At 44.1% G+C, this 25409-nt stretch overlaps 1 protein-coding gene across 3 annotated transcripts; it reads left to right on the top strand.

Moving 5' to 3' along the window:
- Positions 1–361: 361 nt before the first annotated feature.
- On the top strand, positions 362–24786 carry LOC108938094 (syntaxin-binding protein 1-like). Of its 3 annotated transcripts, XR_001966387.2 has the most exons (20): positions 362–1076; positions 12780–12829; positions 13073–13154; positions 13260–13336; positions 14199–14277; positions 14387–14490; positions 16223–16371; positions 16565–16649; positions 17377–17507; positions 17726–17833; positions 18332–18392; positions 19026–19091; positions 19678–19758; positions 19857–19995; positions 20203–20312; positions 20424–20525; positions 20670–20758; positions 21542–21696; positions 22675–22834; positions 23629–23694. XR_001966387.2 is itself a non-coding variant. In XM_018758412.2 (19 exons), exons 1-19 carry the CDS (start codon positions 1040–1042, stop codon positions 23721–23723), a joined length of 1800 nt encoding a protein of 599 aa, XP_018613928.2. In that variant the 5' UTR covers positions 366–1039; the 3' UTR covers positions 23724–24786. The 3 variants fall into 3 exon arrangements, 2 of the variants coding, with proteins under 2 accessions (XP_018613928.2, XP_018613927.2); XM_018758412.2 differs by lacking the exon at positions 22675–22834 and having other exon boundaries at positions 366–1076; positions 23629–24786; XM_018758411.2 differs by lacking the exon at positions 23629–23694 and having other exon boundaries at positions 1026–1076; positions 22675–23058.
- The last annotated feature ends 623 nt before the right edge of the window (positions 24787–25409 follow it).

Here is a 25409-nt window from a genome sequence, read left to right as displayed (position 1 = left end):
ACACTATACAGTTATGCCTTAAAAAGGGGGTGTGTCGGATTATGCGCTCGCGGGCGCGTGCTGGAGACGCGTTAAGGCCACACTCGGGGTGGGTGACGTCATAGTTTATTTGTCGAGAATTGACGACGCTCAGTTGCTGGACCACGGCAACGGCGTCTCGTGCCACGCAGTGGTGTGGTATCACATGGCCCAAGGTTTCAGACCCCGTGCTGCGAAGCCCTCGTGACTCGTAACTCATCTTTGTGAGCGATTTGGTGCGTGATATGGGGGTTTCAGTACTTGACTCTGCTGCCCCCTGATGGCAGTTCCGCGGTACTGCCACCAGCTGCCAGGAATAGATTCGTACTTCAGTCGATTATTTCAAACAATCGATTATGCCTGGAGATACTCTTAAAAGTGTCCTTTTTTGTTTTATTCTTCAGCACCTACAAAACGTAATGAAGTGACCAGAGGTCACTAGACCCACGTGACCATTTGAAATTTAGCCGATATTTGAAGCATTCGGTTTTTCCACTTGCTTTCATTTTATTCCACCTAGTTTTAATGAACTTGCAAGCCTAATGTTATAATTCATTAAAATATCTCAGAATCAGGGCACAAATTTTGTGTTTATAAAAGCAAATCTTGCTTGTTTGGTTCTCGGTGACCTCAGATCTTAGTTCTGAGGTTTACACTTCACGACTTCAGTGTGTGGTAGGAAATGAGAGAACAGAAGTTGCTTTAAATGACTGAAATTGTAATTTAATTAATGCGATGATTTCTCCTCAACAGAACTGTAGCGGAAGTTTTCCCACAAACATGAACCCATGCGATACACTTAACAACTCTTGCTCCATGAATTACACCCCCACCACCACCACCACCCTTTGCCCCAGGCCGCACCCGAGGGAGGGGTGCAGGAGGGGGATTAGCTCGAGGCTCGGTGACGTTTTGTGCCGCGAATCCCCGCAATCCGCCCCGATGACAGGCGCACATCCTCGGGCTGGAACCAGCAGGACACTGAGGCGCAGGAGGGGACACGCAGGACAGGAAGCGGACCATGGCACCCATCGGGCTGAAGGCGGTCGTGGGAGAAAGTGAGTATCATCATCACAGTATCAATAATTACTATACGAGCAACCAGCATGGCAGCAGTTGTTTTATTTATTGTTGCTGTTCTCAATGTATCTCTTTTCAATTTAAGAGACAAAAGCTGGCAGTGACAGATGAGACCCTGATTTAAGTGCCTCGTGTTCCTGCTCCTCTGACTCTTTGTACTGTTGTGAAAAAGGACAGAAAAGAGAGAGACTGGTTTTGTACACCTCTGATATACTGTGGATTTGAAGGGCCACTTAGTGACCACATAGTGTCCTGTTGGGGCTCTTTTCTTGCAGTCGGAATGTTGTTGGTTCGAATCCCCTCTCTTGGTGCAGTACTTACTCTTCAAGGCAGTAGGAGTACCCCACTGTAATGGGTTCATAAGTGGAAAGCTGCTTTCCTATCACTGCACAAAGGTATGAGATGAGTAAATGGTATAAATTGTTGAGCTATAATTTTTAGTGTGCGGGACTCTGCCTGTTGAGTAGATACAGCTGCGTGTTGTGGATCTGCTCCGAATTACTGCATCTTGGAGTGAACAAGCACAAGTTTGGCTCCTGTTTCCGTACTGCGCGCCCTGTCGGCAACGTGGAAGAGCCCAGAAAACACAGAGGGCAGCGTTACCTCATTCTCACAAATAATACACTATTACACCAAGGCTATTTTTAATGAGGACATATTTAGCTTCTCTTTACAGTGGATATATTATTCCCAAACATCTACGGAGACGCGGGAGAAAATTAATTTCTCCGAGTTTATCCTCAAGTAGCCAGGAACCATATTATTATTTACGCCTATAAATTGCATGTCTAATAATAATAATAATAATAATAATAATAATAATTTAAACACTTTCATCATCATTACTTAATTATTAAGACGGTCTACTGTACTTTATTTTCTAGAAGAAGGGGCCAGGTTGGGTCATTTGGCTCCTGGCTACTTTAGGATAAACGCTGAGAAATTAATTTTCTCCCGCGTCTCCGTAGATGTTTGGGAATAGTGGGAGGAAAATATTACCTTAGAATAAATTTGCACATAATAAATATATCTTCAGTACTCACATGAAAACTGGAACAGACAAGCAGTAAAATTTTTTTTAAGTTTTTCAGAGAATCCACAGTCCCGAATATTCATAAAAATGTGTAAAATCCCCCTCTTCACCTAATTATAGCCTCCCTGCCTGCATATTTGTGACGTTTCACGAGGATCTTACATCTGTGTAGCTCAAAAAATCATTTACTACTAGTCTAGTGCGGCCAGTTACTTTCAGGCTCAACAGAATTTAAATTATGATTTATGAAATTACTGCAATGTGTTTACATAAATTAGCATTTTAATATCTGAAAGTAATTCTTTGTATTTACTCTGTGTGTAGAATTTCTCGAGCACCTTGGCTTGTGTCCGAGATCTGTGAACAATTGAATTTGAATTTTCATTTTTCTTATCTCGGAATGACACATAAATTAATAATCGCTGGATTATGATCGATCAATCGATCAATTGATTGGTTGGTTGAATTACATTCGTGTTTATTTAAATAAGGCCACGTCGGAACGTCCCCGAAAAAGCTTCGAGTAAAAAATAAAGTACTAATAATTTAGAAGGCCAGTGCTGTTTCACTGAAATCCCTTTCCGTATTGAATTTACGTCTCGCCGCGCGCTTTGCCGGAGAGCACGCGCCCAGGCAAGCGCCCGGAAAAGCAGCGCGCGGCAAAGCAACGCGCTGACGTGTCTCCCGCGCGCTGACGTGGAGGCGCGCGCCGCTTTTTTAAGTCTTCATTTTCGGTGTGAAAATTAAAAATGAAATGTTCATCATAAAACGTGTAAACAATAACTGTAGTATCTTTATAATACTGTATAGATACCGTGACTCAAGAGTTGAAAGCTCCTTGTTGCTTTTACTGGTTTGGCCTGTTGCTTTGTGCAACTTGTTGGTTTGAATCCCTCCTCCAGTTGTGGTCCTTACCCTAAGGTGTGGTAAAAGTACTGTGCTGTAGAGGTAATTGTGATCTCGGTCATCTAGCACTGTAAGCCTCCTTAGACAAAGATTTCAGCTAAATAATTTATCTGGTGTTCAGGAAAAGTATTTTAGTGTGTAAATGAGTAAGTTCAAACTTGCAAGCTGTTGAAGACACTTTGGAAAGTGTCTCAAAAATATATTTGTGAATTCAGATATTTGCAAAGAAGCACTGCTGTAACATGTCAGTATACGGTGTCTCTGTTGTGATTATTTTTCCCCCAATTCATTATATATTTATCATTTATAGGGTACCTTTGAGGGGGGTGCGGTGGTGCAGCGGGTTTGGCCACGTCCCACTCTCTGGTGGGTCTGGGGTTCGAGTCCCACTTGGGGTGCCTTGCGACAGACTGGCGTCCCGTCCTGGGTGTGTCCCCTCCCCCTCTGGTCTTACGCCCTGTGTTGTCGGGTTAGGCTCTGGCTCACGGCAACAAGCAGTTTCAGGCTGTGTGTGTGTGTGTGTGTGTGTGTGTGCGTACATTTGCTGGTGTTATGCACAGAAGAACTCCAAATAACCTACATTCAAAGGTGGTTTCATACCTGGGATGGAAAAATGTATAACTTCAATAAGAAACAGGTTTCATTTAACCCATTATTTCCCTTTGCTTCACTATGCGACTATGTCTGTTTCAGTTGGTCTGACTCAACAGAAAGCATTTATTTTTATCATACAATCAACTCAACATCCATCTGAAAGCAGGTTTATTTATTTAAAATAAATAAATGAAGCCATTTTCAAGCTTTTATTATAAGACCGGGCCTGCGGTTGATAAGCACGGCGAAGGGAGGGTGTTATGGTGGAAGTGGAAAATGTTCTTTGTACGGATTGGCTTTGATGAGCTCCCCTGCCTCCTTAAGTCTGGAATTGGATCAAGTTGACAGGTAAGAAGATTACAGGTTGAGATGCTTTCTAAATGTGACAGCAGAAATGGGCGGAGCATGGAGCAAAGCAGGGGGCCCTGGGCCTTTCCAGACAACATGGCAGATAACAGAAGCTACATCACCCTTAGGAGGTGTTGATAAAAGACGAAGAAAGTGCGATGATCACTCTACGGGATGTTACACAACCATCCAGGGTACTGAATTCAGTCCAGGATATGCAGTGTTTTCATAGTTTCCTCTAGGTGATCTGGTTTCCTCTCACAGTCTGAAGACATGGTTTTCAGATAAACTGGTGACTCTAAGTTACTTGTAGGGTGTGCGAATGCCTTGTGATGGTCTGACATGCCATCCAGGATGACACCCACTGTAGACTGGATCATTAGGTTCCTGCTTTGGACTAACATTTACATTTATTTATTTACCTGATGCTTTTCTCCAAATTGGTTTACGATGTTAAGGTTACAATTATAAGCTTGCAGTTACTTTTTCATTCATACAGCTGGGTAAATTTACTGCAGCAATTTAGGGTAAGTACATTGCTCAAGAATACTACAGGCAAAGGGGGGGGATCAAACCTGCAACCTTTGGACCTAAAGGTATTAGGTCTAACCACTACACTACCAGCAGTTATTAATAAGAAGGGAGTGTAAAAACTGGTCTAAAAAGCCATACGTTGAATGTCGTTCCCCTTCTAACAGGACCACAGGAGAGATGAGAGACAATGGTTGAGGTATGATGTGGTTGAGGTTCTGGAGACTGAATACAAAAGAATGGAAGATTAAGACATGAGGAGGGAAATATGAGTTATCGCATAAAAACTGAAAGGTTAAAAAATGGAAATTATATATTGACTGCTGGGGGGTGCAGTGGCGCAGTGGGTTTGCCCTGTGCCCCCTGTGTGATGGATCTGGCGTTCAAGTCCTGCTTGGGGTGCCCTGCGACGAACTGGCGTCCCGTCCTGGGTGTGTCCCCTCCCTTCTCGGCCCCGTGGCCTCCGCTGCCGGATAGGCTCCGGCTTGCCGCATCCCCGCGTGGGCCAAGCAGTTGTAGGCAACGTAAAAAGTATCGCCTGCTGGGGGGTGTGGTAGCACAGCAGGTTTGGCCAGGGCCTGCCATGTGGTCTGGGGTTCAAGTCCCTCCTGGGATGTCCTGCAGAAGACTTGCATCCCATCCAGGTTGTGTCCCCTGCACTCCATGGTGCCAGGCTAGGCTCTTGCTTCCTGCAACCCTGCGTGGGACATGCAGTTGTAGACCATGTATATGAGTGTGTGATATTTGCTGCTGGGAAGTCACACAGGTGAATTCACCCATAGTCCACTTGGGTGAGTCATTGCGGAGGGTGAGGACAGCTTCTAGATCTCATTTGAGCTAAATACTATGAGTCAGTCAGAGACTGACACTTTAAGGCACAAAGAAGAGTCAGGAATGCAGTTTTGCATTTGGACATATCTGTAATACACATTGTTGGAAAAAACGTTTTTGCATCTGGATGTTAACATTTATTTATATGTCTGAGTGTGTGTGTAACAGGAGATTTTCCAAACTGCTACTTGTTCGGTATTTATTTGTCAGCCTAAAACCACGTTTCATATTGTTCGCTTTTGCTTTTATTTAAAATGAACTATTTTGAGTTTGACTGTAGAAACTGGAGGAACTCTTCTGAGGACACGCAGCCCTGCATGGGGCCAGGAGGTTGTGTAGTGTTTGGAATCACTGCCTTTGGATATAAAGGACCTGGGTTTGAATCCTGCCCCTTACTGTCATATCACTGAGCATTAATTCCCTTGTGTGTTAATGTTTAATGTAAATGTCATTTGCTGGGTAGGGTTGCGACCTGGGGGCTAACATCTAAGCAGCAGAATAGCAAGACATTTACATGACACATTTTTCTAAAGCAACTTATAATGTTAAGGGGGCAGTTATTACCTGCTTTCAATCATTTACCCATTTATACAGCTGGGTAATTTTTTTACTGGAGTAATTTAAGGTAAGTACCTTCCTCAAGGGTACTACAGCCAGGAGCAGGGATCAAACCTGCAACCTTCGGGTCTAAGGGCAGTAGTGCTAACCACTACGCTACCATCTGTCACTGCTCTGATGATGGCACTGTCACTGAATTAGATGTTCACACCCTCTCTTACCAACATCAGTGCTTTGGCCTTTCCGAAATTTACCTACTATTTCGTCAAAGCAATATATTATAAAGCACAGAACACAAAGTTTAGTACCATCCCCTAAAAGCGATAGCCTCATATAGTAATGACTGTGTGAAAATGTGATGAGGTGGGATTTTCTTGACCGCTGCTTTTGAGCAGATTGGTTTTTTGATTGAGTCGAGCCCTCATCGTCGCAGAGTATGCAAATGCAGGCGTGTTTCTGTATTAATCACGTTAATATTTTATCTGGTTTCATAATAAAACCGGTTTTTCTTGTTCTCTGATTCTGTTCCTGGCGCATATCGGTCAGGAATGTCTGTGACACGTGGCCCATGATGACCCCCACAGCTATCCATCAGCCCAAGGGCACTTGGCAGCATCAGGTCAGAGTAACCAGGTGACTCAACAATGGTCGAGAAGAGCCCTTAACCAGCTGCATCCACCGTTATAGGTTAACTGTAATACTACAGCGTAGTTTTAAAAAGGTTTAAAAAGGTATACTAAAGGTTACTATAAATTAGAAATTTATCTGATGAAAAATTATTTGATACTGTAGGCAAAGAGTGGGAAATGTGAGTGTAGAAACAGCAGGTGTGTGTGTTGTTGTGCTTCAGATACCGGATTTAAGCCGCAGATGGTATGTAACGGCTCCGGCTACCCTCCGAACCTCTTCAGTGAATTCGAAGCCCTCCAGACAGCGAAATGTGTCGGTAAAGGCCAGATCACCTTGACTGTGCTCCTGTTGGACCATCATCTGCAGATGGACTTGATGACCTGCCTTTTTGTTCTGCCAGACTGCACCCTTGTGGATCATCAGACCCTGAGCCTGTCATGCTCTGAGAACTGTCAGCATTGTTTTTAATAAACCCTGTAGGAAGCGTGTACTAACTTCACAGCAAAACGAACAGTAACAAAATTTTTTTAATGCTTAAAATTTTAAATATTTTTAGCATTCGGGGCAGCTTCCCTGTTTGCAGCACTCCTTGCAAAGATCACAGTGTAACATAGCTCTTTATCATAAGGTTTGGACATTCCTATGACACATCGTTCCGCAGGAACGTTATGTGGTCACCGAGAGTTGACATCAAGTCTCCAACACTTCAAAACATGGAATCTAGATGGTTTTCTTTGGTAAATGTCAACACAATATAATTAATGTGCACTAGGCTCACTAAGGGCCCCAACTGGAGCGAGACTCAAAGACCCACAGCTGTCTTTAGACCCATTGCCCGCTATATGGCCACCGTATAGCTCTTCTTGTCCGCCTTCATGTTGCTTAGCTCTTTATGTAATAGCAGTGCTGGGCTGTGCGGGGGGAGGGAAAAACCCAAAACAATCCTTCCATCCAGTGCTGTTTCATTTCCCAGAATGGTTTGTTTACTTTGTCTCTTCCCTTCCCCCACTGTCTGAGTGGTGATTTACCTCTGAGTATCTTATAACGACTATGGTGGAAAGTGCTGGAATTGACAGGCGGTTACAGATAAGAGATACAGACTTAAAAATAAGGGTTCCACATGCAGGACTAAATGTAAAGCACATATTGGCTCTTTTGATTTGTATTTTTTGTGCTTATTGAGTTATATTTAGCAGACACTTTTCTCCAAAGCAGTTTCCAGTGAACTCTATCTAGTGTTATCAGCCCGCACACCTTATTCACCAAGGTGACTTACACTGCTAGATACAGTACTTACAATGGGTCACTCATCCATACATCCATGGACACACTCTCTCTCTCTGTCACACACAGAATGGGTGAACCTGAACAGTATGTCTTTGGAGTGTGGGAGGAAACCAGAGCACCCAAAGGAAGCCCACACAGACACAGGGAGAACATGCAAACTCCACACAGACTGAGCAGGGATCAAACCCATGTCCTCTTACACCACCCAGGCGCTGTGAGACAGCAGCGCTACTTGCTGTGCCACCACAATTTATGAATTGAGCTTGTTTTTTTGCCTCTGTCAGGTGTGTGCTGTGTTTAATTACGTGTAGCTCGTCTTTAGCAACGATAGCCATGCTGACAGAAGCTATTCTTTGACTTATATCTATAGTATCCGTTAACAGTTGGAGTCCACTAGATTTTGTTCGCAAGCCGTTTGGTTGACAAGTTCAGTCAGGAAATGAGTCCATATGAAAATGCAGAGAGAAGAACGCTCAATGTCCACTTTTTGAAGAAATTTAGAAATTGGCGTCATCCAGTTAATGACACTGAATCACATATTATCCCGAGAGAAAACTGGAAAAACAATCAATGTCCATGTGTTTAACGGACAACGTAAATATAACCCAAGATGAAGTAGTCAGATTCCATAGGGTAAGAACGAAGTGATTAGTTTATTGAACACGGCACACGGTCGTGAGTAAAGTTTATTTGTTGCGAACTGTCTATTAATTTCAGCTTAGAAAGAGTTTAAATCTGAAAATTCTAGTAAAGATGGACTATTCTGATGAACTGTCAAGTTTGAACAAAGCCAAACACTAAGACACCAATGCCACAGATTACAAGGATTAAGTTGAGTCTCTTAATGATAGTCTGACACCCATTTCTACAGCTTTTCCATAAAAATATTTACACGAACATGACTCATTGATTCTTGAAAAGTTAAAATGTCTTTTTCTTGGAATTAATGTTTATGGACCTTTATCATTCTTCCTTTTGCATTTCCATATGTCTTCCCAGCTCGTTTGCAGCAGCTGATGCTTTTCTCCAAAACCACTTACAGTGTTAAGGTTATAATTATCTACCCATTTATACAGCTGGGTAATTTTACTGGAGCAATTTAGGGTAAGTACCTTGCTCAAAGGTACGACAACAAGAGGTGGGGATCAAATCTTCCACCTTTGGATCCAAAGATAGCAACTCAAACCACTACACTACCCCCGTCCCGGAGAGGTGGGACGTGTGTGTTGCTTGTAAGGTGCATCATCTTTCTCTTTTCCAACAGTTGTTTGTATATCCTTATTTGTCATTTGAACTGAATATTTGTGATCAAAGGTAAAAAATACAGCCCTTTCATAAGCTTACATATTCTGTTTACTCAATTCTTCTCTGGAATGGTTCCAGTCATCTGCTTCCTACTAGTCTTCTCTAATACACCCAACATCTGTGCGAGTGAGCATTGGGTTGTTTAAGCTGAACTGTGATCCTGTAGCAGCTCCTCAACGAGACGGAAGTCTTTCATTAGCCTCCCCAAGGTTCCTTCCACGTTCTTATTTCTTTCACTTGTGCTGCTGAGAACATTCCAGCTGAAAGCAAGTGTAACTGGATCTACAGCTCAAAACATTCTGTAGTATGGAGGGGGCTACAGTCATCCTTTGTTTTCTCTTTATCGTTTTTCAGGTGTTAAATCTTCCGCCAATTACCTATTGTACACCACGTCTCACGTGTCCCGGTTGACCTTCTTTAACCTCCTCAGTTTCTGCTGAAATTCTGCAAGGTTTCAAATGCTCTGAACAGCCCTTGGGTCTCCCATTTATTTAAATCCATACCACTAACACAGTTCTTCTTCTTATGCCTTCCGCCCCTCCTGGGGCATAGGCCACCAACAAGGGTTCTCCAGGCATCCCTAAGATCTGAGATGTCATGAAGTTTACTTGTTGGCGTTTCTGTGGCTGGCAAGGTTTTTACGGTGCGGGGTAGCTAGCCCCGCACCCAACCCTCCTCCTTTCTCAGCTAGGGTTCGGACCATCCGTGGAGGAGTTAACACAGTTCTTGAGAGTATTATTACTCTCTTGACCAGCAGATTGGTCCAGTGCTGTAACTGTGCTTGGAATGAAATAACAAGGACTTGCGTGAGCTAAATTGGCTCTTCCCAGCAGTGAAGCAGAACACTAATCAGTCAGTAGGTTACACTTGGCTACAGCTTGTCTACGTTTACATTGTTTCCTTTAGCTAATGCTTCGATCCAAAGCAACTTACGATATTAAGGTATTTACAATTATTTACCCCTTTATATAGCTAGGTTCTGCAGAGCCATTTAAACTAAGTACCTCACTCAAGGGTACTGCAGCTGGAGGTGAAGTTTGAACTGGTACCCTTCAGATCCCAAAATAGGTACGCTAACCACTATACTACCAGCTGACCCTGTGACTGAGGTAAAAAGGTTAGAAGGGTGAACAAGTGGTAAATCAGTCTACCTGTGGTCAGTTGTACTTCAGTATTCAACCAACTCACTGTCTTAATGATCCTACGATGTTGGACCGGGTCCCTCTCCAGTACCACGGTTCGGATCGTCACGTTTAATCGCTGATGCGGTAGCGCGCGTGAAGATAAAACAAATGCAGTGTAAAATGCTGCAGTAATGTCAATATCATATGTCATTATTTATTCTGTTAGATATTCCAAGTGTCGGCGTTTTGTGATTCTGTGATCCTGAACTTGGAGTTTTTTGGAGAAAGACAGAGAGAAGGAGAGACGTTCAGCGATTTTCTTCGCGCAAAAGTTCCCAATGACATCACTTCCTGCGGCGCGGAAAGAGCCCAGAAATAGCGTGCCCTGCCGACTAAGAGGATTGTAAGAGATTAGGCCCTGTGATTGCTGTGGCCCTCACCGTCTAGCGGAGAGGAGACATGTTTTTAACAATATATGCTGTGTTAATCTCCCCCACGCACCCCCACTCCAATCCTCCGAACATCCAGGGAACGGACATCTGGGAGAGGCTGGCGATACTCCGCGAAATGCAGTGCGAGTGAGCTGACTCGGGTGGTGACGTTCTTCACCTTTCAGTCTCTCTTACTTCTCGGCTACAGATACGATCCGTACTCATTCCCTCACGTTCGCTCTCATTCGCTCCCAGTTGATTCCGTTCCCGTTCATGTAGGGCTGCTGACTGAATCCTGTGTTCTTGGCCGCAGGGTGTAAGGAGGTATCCGACTGGTATCTGCCCCGGTCCTAAGAGTCTTAAAGCAGAGCATGTCCTTAGGGGAAGAGCCTGGACTGAGCTTTACTGGAGTGGGCTGTACTAGACTGGGTTTCATTAGACTGGACTTTACTGGACTGGGCTTTATCAGACTGGACTTTATTAGACTGGGCTTTACTGGACTGGGCTTTACTGAACTGGGCTTCACTAGACTGGGCTTTACTGGACTGGGCTTTACTGAACTGGGCTTCACTAGACTGGGCTTTACTGGACTGGGCTTTACTGAACTGGGCTTCACTAGACTGGGCTTTACTGGGCTTGGTGGGGTGGAGCTTTATTGTATGGGGTGGAGCCATGTTGGGATAGGTGGGACTTGACAGTGCTGAGCTGAACTGCTTCCTCTTGAGTTTAGGTTTCTGGACTTTCTAGAACTTAGTTCTCCAGTGTTCACTCACAAATCGGCAGTTGTTATCACACTAAGATACTTCATTTAAAAAAATAGTCGAATGTCTTAATGAAAAGTCGTTGTGTTATCCTGTGTGATTTTTCAGTCTTATCAAAACCTATAGTTTATTATTAGCCTTTCACATACATCACCAGCATGCTATACTACCTTAATAGTACCTTATTTTTTGTCTAAATATACGTATCCATCTATCTCTTTATTTATTTATTTATTTCATGCCTTGTGCAATTTCCCTGTATGGTTAACAAAGGTTTCATTCATCCATTCAACTTCCAGAATATTAAAAAAATAGTCGTATTAAAGATATCAAATATGTTTAAAATTATGCTATTGGCCAATGAGAGAAAAATCAAGGATATCAATCAAGGCAGGAGAAAACCAACCTCTGACTGGTCAACGACAAACTGTGGTTTCCATACTCAGAAAAATATTAACCTTTTCATGGCATTAATTTTCTGCTCAGTGATATGTTGTTTACACACAATGAAGAGTAACGAGAGCACTCACTCACTCACTCATTTTCCATTAATACTTGTCCTGGTCAGGGACCCAGTGGTTTAGAGCCTATCCTGGTAGTACAAAAACTGGGCTGCATGTTTTATGAGCAGAGTTGCAGTTAGAGGGCGGCCCGGTGGCACAGCGAGTAGCACCTAGGTGGTGTATGAGGATGTGGGTTAAATCCCCTCTCAGTCTGTGTGGAGTTCGCATGTTCTCCCCGTGTCTGCCTGGGTTTCCGCCGGGTGCTCTGGTTTCCTCCCACAGTCCAAAGACATGCTGTTCAGGTTCCCCATAGTGTGTGAGTGACAGAGAGAATGTGTTCAACTGATGTATGGATGAGTGACCCAGTGTAAGTAGTGTATCTAGCAGTGTGAGTCACCACGATGAATAAGGTGTGTGGGCTGATCACACTACATAGAGTTCGTTGGAAGTCCCTTTGGGGAAAAGTGTCTGCTAAATAAATAAATATATGAGCAAGTGATTTAAAGTAGGTTTTTAAATTTCCAGTTTTCGTGTACATCTATTTAGGACTTATTTTCATAGAATATATGACAGTTGTGAGCTGGTGGTTATTGATTCCTATTTATGGGGCAGGGAGAACCCCCCCTGCCTTAATAGGTTAATGGAAACCTGAATTAAAAATGTGTGGATGTACTTTTCAAGATATTTGCGACAAATATATCATTACTTTGAACTTTCCGCACGATTTAAAGTATGTAACTTGCCGTTAAATCTGCAAATCCATGTAATATTTTTACCGACAGTTCAGTCAAACTTTTGCTTAAGCAACGTGCCCTGATTTTACTTTCTTTTTTCCGTAGAGATTATGAATGACGTGATCAAAAAGGTGAAAACGAAGGGAGAATGGAAGGTATGAATCTCATCCCGAAACTGATTTTCTAAAAGTGCTAAAGTGCCGTCTAATTTTTCTTTATACTTCATTGCTTTTTTGTCTTCGGTAATTTGAAAGCTCAACTGGAGTCCTTTACCACTTGGACAAATCTAATGGCTATGCATATTACACAATATTTGCAGTGTGACCATGTAAATGGAGGTAAGTTTGTACACTGTGTCCCTCATTCTTTTCTCTTCCCTGCTTTGTGACTGGTCCCAGGTGCTGGTGGTGGACAAGCTCAGCATGAGGATGCTGTCCTCCTGCTGCAAGATGACGGACATCATGACCGAGGGCATCACCAGTGAGTGTGAAGGTTGCTTCTGGTGTTCTGCAGAACTGGTGGGGCTGAAGGTATTCAAACTGTGCTCCCGACACACTTATTTCCTCTCTCTCTCCTTCCTCGCAGTTGTTGAGGACGTGAACAAACGACGTGAGCCTCTTCCCAGTCTTGAGGCTATTTACCTCATCACTCCTTCTGAGCAGGTAGCGCGCAAACACACACCAGTTGCGCACACAGATCTTATTGAAAAAGCCATTAGGTACCACATTCAGTGCCTGGTAGTGTGTTATACGCATCACTGCCTAACAGTGTATAGTATAGTAACTGTATAGTGTTACAGTGTATTTAATTTACATGGGGGTAGTTAGTGTTAGTGGTTAAAGCTGCTGCCGTTAGGCCCAGAGGTCACAGGTTCAATTCACACCTGCTGTTGTACCCTTGAGCAAGGTACTTACCCTAAATTGCTCCTGTTAAAATTACCCATCTGTACAAATGGATAAAAACTGTAGGTAACTCAGTGTTATAAGTTACTTTGGAGGAAAGCATCAGCTAAATTAATTGTTTGTCTGCATTTAATGGTGTTCACCTGTTTATGTATTCAGTGTGTGGCCAGTCTTACAAAGGGTCCAAAACTGAAGGCCCGTAGATTTTTGGTTTTGACCCTGATGTGATAGAATGAGTTCCCTCTGTCCCTCAGAACTGCTGGATCCATTTCAGCGTTTAAGCATAGTGTCAGGAAAGGAGGCTGAAAATTCCTTTTTTTTGTCATTTTCCTTTTCTCTTCCAAGAACACTGAAATTTAACTCTCAATTCTCTGGAATTTTGGTGTCTCTGCAGTTTATTAATGGTACAGATTTTCCTTAGTGTTATCATAACTATTTGCATGACTGTAACACCTGCTCATAAGCAGTTGATCTAAGCCCTTCAGAATCAGAGGAAGCCTACTCTCATAGTAGAACGGGGTGCTGGTTTAGTGGGATTTTTTTTTTTTAAACTTTTTTTGGGGGTTGTGTCACGGGGATGCGGTATGTGCTCACAAACACTTCCTCTCCCTTACATCCATAGTCTGTTCAGGGGCTCATTGCTGATTTCAGGGATCCCAGGAATGTCCAGTACAGAGCAGCTCATGTCTTTTTCACTGACTGTGAGTACCCACATCAGGCTGTGTCTTTGGCCTTGTCTTCTGTTGATATACTGCCTCTTCAGACCCGGGTTCGGATCACAACCCTCTCTTCCTGTTCTCATCCACACAGCATGCCCGGACCCATTCTTCAACGAGCTGGTGAAATCCCGCACCGCCAAAGCCATCAAGACCTTGACCGAGATCAACATCGCCTTCTTGCCCTATGAGTCACAGGTGAGACGTCGTGACGCAGGTCCACAGCAGCTGTATGGAGACATGGGGGATACCCAGGTAGAAGGAAGGCTATGGTGGGGTCCACTGGGGAGGGTATTAATTAATTAGCAGGGCAGGGGTGGTATTGAAGAGGGCTCTAAGGTGAGGATTTGAGCACACATACAACTATCTGTCACTCAGAAGCTGCCCCCGAGATGCCGAGCTCCAGAGCAGCTTTAGCTGAGTGGGCCCAGAATCCTCTGCTCCTCATAATTAATCCGAAGGACGATGCTCAGTGACCAATAGGAGAACGAAGGGATTAGGCGGCTGGCAGGACCTATCTGTGTATCAGACGGGGTGTCATGTGACCGTGAACAGATGGGCGCGGAAGCAAGGGAGGGGAAGTGCAGGAGGAACCAGTAAACAGACGGATGGACGGTGGGAGGGAGGAAGGAAGGCCGGAGAAGATTATTGTCAAAGGGCGAAATGGAGAGGGAAGGATTACGGAAAAGAGACAGCGAGCGGGCAAAATTTGGGGAGACGGAGAAGGAGAAAGCAGAACATAAGTGCACCGACCAGGAAGAGGTGTTGACAATATGTGAGAAAGGCCCAGAAAATGATGATGCATTAATGGTCCCCCCGCCACCTTTCCTGAGGGGTTAATACCATGAAAGAGGATTAGAGCTTCTCATCCACCCGCCGCATGGTTTGCAACGCAACGAGGCTCCGCCACATCCCAACCCCCACTCCCACCAGTGACCCGTGATGCCCCGCCAGTTTCCACATGGGTCCAGTTTCCAAAACAGCATTTTATTTGATTCCACCAGAGGAAGTGGTGGGCAGACAGTAAATTCTGTGAAACTCGGGAGAATTGCTGTCAATGTTCTGTAAGGCTCATTGGGCAGTAATAATTTGTTTCCCGCAGATATCCTCACATGGACCTTTCTACATGAGTGCATGGGTGATCACGTTTCTTTATCAATGTTAATTATTTTAAAATGTATTACATGTTTTAATATTTGCTATTAAGATACTTGCCCTGTAAAAAAAAAATGTGCTGGGAATTACAGTTACAGATTTTCCATGAAATACAGACTTTTTTGTTTCCTATTGTTACAATAGCAAAAATTCCTGCACCCTATCAACTAAAAGATGGTTAAATCATATGAAGGACCGTGTATATCCTATAATATGGAAGATTCGGATATGGAACATAAAAAATGAAGGGAAAAAGAACATTAACTTGCAGCTTACTCCTTTTTTTTGTTTAAAGTGTTGCATGATTCCTAAAATATATTTAAACATTAACCAACTAACGGAATAAATATATTGCTCAAATAAAGTTCCATAATTATACAGTTCTATGGATATAACATAGGAATTATGGTATATAGTGGTTGTGCTGTATGTGACAGTTAATAGCTTTTGAAAATGTAAGAAACAGTGACACCTAGAGGTAGGAACTAGTTTGACACTTAAATGACGTAATGGTTCCCAAACAGTTATTCATTCACGTGCTTAAGAGTTTGTTGGTATTTATGGAAATATTTTCTTCATGATTTTTGTATATGTGCTGTTATTGACAAGCTTGACCTGTGTTTTATGTGAGCTCACTTTGTTGATGCTAAGCCAGGCACATTGCGTTGGAGTACTATGGTAATAGGGTGTGTGTCTAAGGGAAAATCGATGAAAGTGAAAGCTATAGTGTGAATCGGTGAAACCCAGCCAGTGCTGTCTGTCACTCTGCTCACAGGTGTACTCTCTGGACAACCCGGATGCCTTCCAAAGCCTCTACAGCCCATACAAGACCCAGATGAGAAACGCTGTGATGGAGCGCATAGCGGAGCAGATTGCCACTCTGTGTGCCACACTGAAAGAGTACCCCGCGATCCGATACCGCGGGTGAGGGAGCAGGACAGGAGGAGTTGGGGTCTGATCCCGAGTCAGATTGGGCCTATTTCAGTGTAAAGCAACCCCTTTGGGTCACTAGATCAAGACTCTGCAGCCACACTCTGTAGGCTTAACAGCTTCAAGGTCTTCTGACCTTTGTGACCCAGAGAGTGGGATCCAACTGATGGTCATCATTCCCCCCCAGGGAGTATAAGGACAATGCCACCCTAGCTCAGCTGCTGCAGGAGAAGCTGGATGCGTATAAAGCAGATGACCCCACCATGGGAGAGGTGAGAGTGAAAGGGGTTGGTGCAGGGTGGTGTACAGGCTCTTGTTGCTATAGCAACAGTGTTAAGTGACTGTCTCAGAATGAAGGGAAGATTAATATATGCTAGGCTTCACCTTCATGATCATGTTTTTTTTTTTTTTTTTCTGAAATACATGATACTGTTTAAAATGTTGATGCTGGGGCAGCAGGTAAAGGTTAGCGCTGCCACTTCTGAACTCGAAGGACCCAGGTTCAAATCTGATCTCCAGCTGCAATGCCCTTGTTCAAGGTACTGACCCTGAATTGCTCCAGTAAAAAAAAAAAAAAATGCTCAGCTCTATAAATGAGTGAATAATTGTAAGCACTTTACACCACAAGTTGCTTTGGAGGAAAGAGTGAGCTAAATGAATAAATGTAAATGTACTAGTAAGCACAAGCAAAACACAAGTGATACTCTTATGGTCTGTAAATCAGATTTATTTACTTCTCATCACTGAAGCCATGAAGACAAGCTTTCTTGAATAGCTTCTTGGACTAGTCGCATTTCTTGGGTTTCCCTTTTGCTTCTTACTTCCGCAAGAGCTTGTGTTCCATCACATTTTGGGAAATATTGGTCACATGTTTTCTCTGTTATTTTAAACAGACATATATAGAGGTCGGGGGGCTGTAAATTCTGTTATAGATACCTATGGAATTAAACCGTGGTTAAATTCACAAAAGTGTATTCTGTCTCCTCCTCCTCCCTGCAGGGTCCAGACAAGGCTCGGTCCCAGCTGCTAATCCTGGACCGTGGGTTCGACCCTATTTCCCCGCTCTTACATGAGCTCACCTTCCAGGCCATGAGTTATGATCTGCTGCCCATTGAGAACGATGTCTACAAGTGTGTCTTTTTCATATTTACCGGACATGAATATTTAAGTGAACGCCCATTCTTATTGCAATGATTATATCTGTCATACGCTGCATGTAGGATCTATGTACTGCTGTCTGCCTGTATCGCTGTGCCCCATTATGCAAATATGTGTCTCTGTGTCCATCCACCCATTCTTTCTATATCTATTCAGCTGTTTCCCCTGTGCGTGTCCCTTTCTGTGTCAGGTACGAGACCACCGGGATGGGGGACACCCGTCTAAAGGAGGTGCTTCTGGACGAGGACGATGACCTGTGGATAACCCTTCGACACAAACACATAGCCGAGGTGTCCCAGTGAGTCTCTTTGTCTCTTTCCACCCACCGTCTCCATGAGCTATGAATGTTCTGATTTCCACGACGTAATATTTGTATTCCTATTGTTTCAAGGCAAAGCTTGTTCTCATAGTATTATAACCGTTTCAATAAATGATTAATTATAGTTAATCATGCAATATTAATTATAATTAATGTATATTATGTATAATTATTGTTAGATATTTTCTTATATATAGATATACTATTAGCAAAGAAATTATTAGACCTGTCATTATTAAATTATTTTATTTATTATTGGGTTTGCACTTTCAAAATGAACAAAGTGTAGTGGTTGACAGTTTCAGAATATCATACATTCGTTTCTTTTTTTTTCTCTGTCTGGTCATGAAGAACCATCTTGGTGAATTTTATTTTCATGTTTTTCTTAGTTTTCTCTCTCTCTCTCTCTCTCTCTCTCTCTCTCTCTCTCTCTCTCGCTCATACACACATAAACACACGCACTTTATACACATACAGGGAGGTGACTCGCTCTCTGAAGGAGTTCTCCACCAGCAAAAAGATGAACACAGGAGAGAAGGTAAATGCTGTACAGGGAAAATACCCTTATCCCCATATCTGTTCCTAATTTGTTCCTGAAAGAGGGCTGAATATCAAAAAAAAAAAAAAACGGGAAAATAAAATTTTTCATCTTAGTAATTGTTCTAAGAATTGAATTTATTCTTCTGAAAAAGTTCCAGTTTATTTTAAACCCATGCCAGTTTCAGCCTAAAATCACTCTAAATATCATAAGGAAATCACAAGGAAAATTGTGTAACACGTTAAAATAAAACAGTGTGGCACTAGTGAGAGCGTTGGCACACGGCTCCCATAATGCATTGCGTCTCATAGTCTCTCTCACACGGCTGCTTCGCGCTCTATTCAAATGCTGTCTCACTTTATTGAGCAGGACCAGACGTCACAGGCCTGGCCTGGTCTTAGACCAGACATGTGGAAATCCAGACCAGTTAATAATTGCAAACCGGATAAGTGAAAAACCAGATATCGGGAGACTGAATAACGGGGATGAGTATATTGCTGTCCTTAACCACGGTGACAGCTACACACACCTACCGAGCTGTGTTGGAGTTCCATTATACCTCTGAGCTTCCCATGTTGGTCCCACCTCCCCATCTCTGTCACTCACCTCTCTGTTTGCCTCTACTTGCTGTAGACCACAATGAGAGAGCTGTCCCAGATGCTCAAGAAGATGCCCCAGTACCAGAAGGAGCTGAGCAAGGTGAGACCATTGCCTCCATGGCTGTCATTATATAGTATCAAATCATCATCCATTACCTATGACTGTTATAACATACTTCCCACGTTGGTCCCACCTGCCCATCTCTGTTATTCTACTCTCTGTTTGCCTCTGCTTGCTGTAGACGACAATGAGAGAGCTGCCAAGTGGCCGGAGCTAGAAGAGCTCTACGCTCCTCCACCTCTGGCCACTTGGTGATCTTACAAAGGGTCCAAAACTGAAGGCCTGTGGGTTCTTGGTTCTGACCCTGATGTGATGAAATGAGTTCCCTCTGTCCCTCAGAACTGCTGAATCCCTCTCAGCATTTAAGCATGGTGTCAAAACCCATGTTTTTTTTTGACCCTCATCTGTCCTGATCTTGAAATAGCTGCGTAAAATTGCATCATATTTGCCAACGATCATCTTCCTTCTTCCTAACTGACTCTCTGCTCTATGAGCAGCTATCCATGTACCGTGCACCTGCAAAAACGATGCTTCTTCCTAAAGTGTGCGTTGCTTTGGAAGAAGGCATCTGCTAAATGAAGAGATATAAGTTCTTCGCTGATATCTGTTTGTGTTCTACCCTCAGTACTCCACTCATCTCCACCTGGCTGAAGATTGCATGAAACACTACCAGGGCAATGTGGACAAGCTGTGCCGCGTTGAACAGGTGGCCACTTCCTTTCGGAGATGTTCCTCTCTGGTTTCCAAGATGGGGCTCCGCCATGTTCTTCATCGACCGCTTTTCACAATTCATCTGGTTCTCAGGACCTGGCGATGGGCATGGATGCCGAGGGAGAGAAGATCAAGGACCCCATGAGGGCCATTGTCCCCGTTCTGCTGGACCCCAATGTCAGCACCTACGACAAAATCCGCATCATCCTGCTGTACATATTCCTGAAAAATGGTGAGATATCCACATCTGCTCACACACCCACATACAGGCTGACACACACACTTTAATGCTGCGGGCAATAGAAGATGGTCACCTCCTTTGCTGGGCTGCCCCCTCCTTAGTGTACATCTGCATCAGCTGTCATGTCTGCTCTGGCTGCTGGTTGACCTTCGTTCTTTCAGATGAGAGAACTTACATGGTGTTTCATGTTTGTGTCAGGGATCACGGAGGAGAACCTGAGCAAGCTCCTTCAGCACGCGCAGATCCCCCCGGACGATAGCGACATCATCCTCAACATAGCCCACCTGGGCCTACCCATCATCTCAGATGTGAGACAACTTTCCTTCATCCAGAACAGACCGCAAGGTGAAATCGCACAACGACAACCGCGGTTCCTGTAGCCGCCGAAGGTTTAGTGGTGGAATCTGCTGTCTCCGCAGTCTACCGTACGCCGTGGAAAGAAGCCAGACCGTAAGGAGAGGGTCAGTGAGCAGACCTACCAGCTGTCCCGGTGGACCCCAGTGGTCAAAGACCTCATGGAGGCAAGCAGCTCTCTCTCGCTCTCTCTCTCTCTCACACACACACACACACACACACACACACACACACACACACACACACACACACAGCCACTCTTTTTCCCTGAGCTCCAAGAACACTGACAGCCCCCATACCTGTATCTACAGGAGATCATTGAAGACAAGCTGGACCCTAAGCAGTACCCCTTCATCTCCATGCGCTCCTCCTCTTCCTCACACAGCAGCACCACCAGCAGGTGGGTGTACGGCGATGGGTGGGATGGCGTGCGGTGACCGTGTTCCGGTCCTGCTTCCGTCTTCGTGTTATTAAGGCTGCGCAATGGTTTTTTCAAAGTCAAAGTCAACTTTATTGTCATTCCACCTACAGGTGAGTTACACATAGAGAGGAACCAAATTCTGCTTCTCTTTGGAGCTCCGTGCCACAAAGAACACAGAGTGCAGTGTGTTACCAACAGACAAATACAGAACAGTGCAGCACACAGATCAGAGTCTGACGACAATAAACACACACACACACACACACACACACACGGCACAAGGCCGGAGGGGGAGGGGACACACCCAGGACAGGACACCAGTCCATCGCAAAGCACCCCAAGCAGGACTCGAATCCCAGACCCACTGGAGAGCAGGACCCGGTCAAACCCGCTGCGCCACTGTATATATAATGTAAATATAAATACGAAAAAGAAGGTTGTTTTATTACAATGGCAAAGTATTGTACCTTAGGATGTGGTTTCCCGTAGTAAACGGGACAGAAGGCCTTTGCGGCAAGTTTACAGTGTTCAGATGGTACTGTATGACTTGGGTGTGTGCTGAACTTCTTTGGCCAAGCATGTGTTGGCGATGAGCCACCCAGCATCACGGCTGCTGCTCAGTGCAGTGAATGAAGATGCCAGGGATGCTCACAAGAAAGGCTTGTGGGCGGGATAAGAACGTTCATATAAGCCCCGCCCACCCTAATGACCCTCGTCTTCCACCTGGCCCAACTCCCCCCCCCGCCCCCCGGACCGCCGCAGCGCTCGGTACGGCAACTGGCACAAGAACAAGACTGCCACGGAGGTGCGGACGGGACCCCGGGCCATCATCTTCGTCATCGGTGGGGTGTCTTTCAGCGAAATGCGCTGCGCTTACGAGGTCACGCAAACCAACGGCAAATGGGAGGTCATCGTTGGTGAGTCACAAATCGGGGGAGGAGCGCAGAAAATAAGGTGGGGGGGGAGGACTTAGAGGTGTAATACACACATGAGGGTGACATGTTGGCTGATGTTAATTTTTGGTTTGATAGCAGGCTAATTTCTCTTAATGGGATCAGGAGGTGTCAACCGTTGTACTGTAAAGCACTGATCTCACTGCTCAGTGACAATATATGATGATAATTAGTTTTTATTTTATTTTCAACAATTTTTTTTTTACTTTAAACCTGTTATAACCCATTAAACCCAGTGGGACTGTTGAACTATTAGTCACTGAGAGAGAAAGCGGTTTAAATCTTGAATTTAACACCAAAGTGAGGATAGATTAAATATTTTTCGGAACTTTAAGCTCGTCGAAAAGGAATTTAAATGCAGATCCGTCAGACTGAATTCAAGCGCATATTGTTCAGAACTTGCACTTCTGCTGTTTGTGATGCATACATGTTTGTCGCAGTCAAATAAATTGCACATGTCTGTGATTTTCAAAAAAAAATGTATGTATCTATTTGTAAACACTTGTCTGGGGTTTCCATCCATGAGTGATACGGCCTCTGTGTCCAGTCGAGTAGCGCCGGTGGAGCTCCATCAAATGATGAACCATATTACTGGTTCAGTAACTATGGATTAATGGTCGAACGGTCTTTCTCAGATCAATATATTGACGTATCGCTTAGGGAATAATTGTGTATCTCTTGGAGTGGGAAGGTGTGATTGAAAAGCAAAATGTGGAGATGTTTTTGCTGCCGTCGCCATGGAGAAGCCGGAAGAGTGATGCGCTCGATTTTATGGATGAGGGCAAAGTTATGGCTCTGGTCACTATAACGTCTCTGCTGTCGCCGAACGATCGATGAATGGTGCATTGTGGGTAGAACTGCGGCTCTACAGCTGCGGAGGCCCGGATGCATAGAAGGAGGGCAATTGAGTGTGTGGGGGGGGCGGCATCTCTGTTCACTCAGGCTCCACACACACCATCACCCCCAATAAATTCCTCACGGACCTGCGGCACCCCGACTTCATCGACCCGAACGAACCCGCCGAGGAGGAGCCGGAGACGGCCAACGAGTGAGGGAGGGAGGGAGGGAGAGAGGGAGCAAGAGATCGGCGCTCTCTCATCAAGTAAATGCGGCCGCTCGAGATTTACCCTTTGTGGAAATGTGGAGTTGTGGTTCCTGGACCCCCCCACCGCCCGCACCCCGTCCCCCTCGCACCTTCCCGCTGGTGTATGCAGGGCGACGGGCTTCGGTCTGTGCAAACCCTCCGTTGTTTCGTTGTCTCCACTGATCCGTTGAAAAATCCTACTCTGCCTCCGTCATCCCCTTCCAAACCGTTTCAAGCTTCAACGCCGCAAAGTGCTCAGGCTGTATTTTTTAACAACAATTTATTGGATTTTTTTTGTGCATTCGAAGCCTGTGTCCGAATTTGCGGCCTTTGAACGGAAACGCTTCGGAAATGTGTGCCCTCGCACCGGGAAAGCCCGAAATGCTTGGTGTGATTGGGCAAAAAAAATCATTTTTCTGTCTTACACACACATGTCCAGCATCTGGGAAGCTGATTAAGACCCAGATGTGTCACATGTCCTTTATATGTGTATTTGTTGAATATGATTTAATTCTATATTTCAGGTGTATTAATAAGAGGAATAACTGAGCACATAGATGACTGGGGGCTGTTTTGTCGTCGTCATCTCCTGTGGACCCCACCAGTTTAGCCACATTGCTGCTATGTCACTGTGACCTGTGATTTGCCCCCCCCTCCCGTTGTCCCTCGGGTGTTGGTGCGAGTTGCTCGTCTCAGACGTTAATTAATAATTTCGCCGATGGAGTGTTTTTTGACGGATCCGGTGCTGAATGTGTCCGTGTAAAGTGCGCGCTCCTCTAACTCGGTCTCTCTTGTGGTTGCTCACAACTCAGGCTCCACCCACATTTTCACCCCCGCCAACCTGCTGGACACCCTCAAGGAGATGACCAAGCAAGAACAAGGAGGCCACTTAGAAGAGGCCGCATAGAAGCCCTTCGGCCGTCTCCGTCCGCCTCCAAACCGCTCTCATTCAGGATCCCTAGACGGCCTGCTGTCTTTTTCTTTAGGAAAAAAAGCCACCGGGGGGAAAAAATTAAAAAAACATTAAAACGTCGTTTATCATCTGCACATCAAATGCGGGGAGTTACAAGACTTATTAAGTATGGAAATTTTTAAAGGAAAACTCCAGTATTTCTTTTAGGGGCCCACTGTGACATGTAATAGCATGTATTTTTTTTTTTTTTTTTAACTTTCAATTATCTGGAATTATTTTATTTATTCTAGACAGAGGAAGGACGTCGACTCTGATCACGTAGCAAAGTGTATTTGTGTAAAATTGTAATCGACCAAAAGGATGATTCTGAATTTTGGCGAACGTACTGACGGGTTGAGCCGGAGTAGGTGCGGAGTACACACTGTGCTGGAAGTAACCGTAGTTTTACCGTAGTATCGCTTCAGAGACTGAAAGCCAAATTAAATTTGTATGTGATGCAGGTAGATTTACCACCGCAGCTACGGGTGGAAGTCATCTCACATATTTTTTTTAAAGAGCTATTATTTTTGTCAAAAGGTCACTGCTTGTGTAATCGAGGTGAATATTGAGTCAAGGGCGAAGTATTTGTCAGTATTATATTCAATAATATCGAGTGACCATTTTAACCTCGCTTACCTTTTCAGGACATGGCAGTATTTACCCTTTGCTTTCCTAGCTTCATTGCTTTGTTATTTATAGACCCATTTTTTTGTAGAGTTTTATTGCCTGTTAGACATATTTCTTCCTGTAAAATTGCATCTCGTTCCTTGGGAAATGCCAGTGCGGACCCACCCCGTGTTTCATTTAGCTCTGGTTCCTGGTCCACATGGGGGAAAAAAAAACAGTAACTGTACATTTTGTGTGTGGGTTTGTGTTTCTTTGTGTCCTGTTGCAACACGACGACCTGCACGTGACACGATTTGCAAGCAAAACGGTGAACGTCTCGTCGCCTCGTCTCCCTTTCTTCTTCTAGATGAACGGACTGAAAGTGGCAATAGCTCGTCGTGTTCTTTTATATCTGCTGCCATTCTCTAGGAATCTGTGTCTGATTTTTTTTTGTCTCAGTGCTATGATTGGAGTGAGAAATGCTAGTAAAGATGTTGAAAACCGAATCAGTGTTGCACCTATGTTGCTGTTTTCGGTTTATTCCATTTGTTTTCAGTTCACAGGTCGCATTTGTCTATTTATTGCATTTTTTCCACACATTTTCATCATTTTTTGACCTGACACCAGTCTATTGAAATGAGTAGATAATTCATAAAACAGTTACAAAGCACTTTTTCCCTTATATTAAACATTTTTCTTACTTTTAGTATTGATTATGGATTGAATGAATCTGCGTAAAGTATTTGGTGTAAAAATCTTGTTTTCATATGCAGGATATATGCAGAACATATTGTTAATTATGGTGAATATTTTTTGTGGTACAACAGAGGTAAGAGAAAACATCACCATCAACAACAACAACAATAATAATAATAATAATAATAATAATAAAAACACTTTGGATTTGCTACTACAGGTTCACCAGGTTGAAAAAACAAGGAGTTCACCATTCATTCAAAAAGTGCAAGAAATCTGGAACTGACTTAGGCCAAATATTAGTTTGCAATTCTGACTCAGGAATGCTAAGATATGGGA

The sequence above is a fragment of the Scleropages formosus genome, chromosome 17, assembly GCF_900964775.1.
Source record: "Scleropages formosus chromosome 17, fSclFor1.1, whole genome shotgun sequence".
In the NCBI taxonomy this organism is placed as follows: Eukaryota; Metazoa; Chordata; class Actinopteri; order Osteoglossiformes; family Osteoglossidae; genus Scleropages; species Scleropages formosus.
The sequence above is the reverse complement of the archived record's forward strand: the minus strand, read 5'-3'. Positions and strand labels throughout refer to the sequence as shown.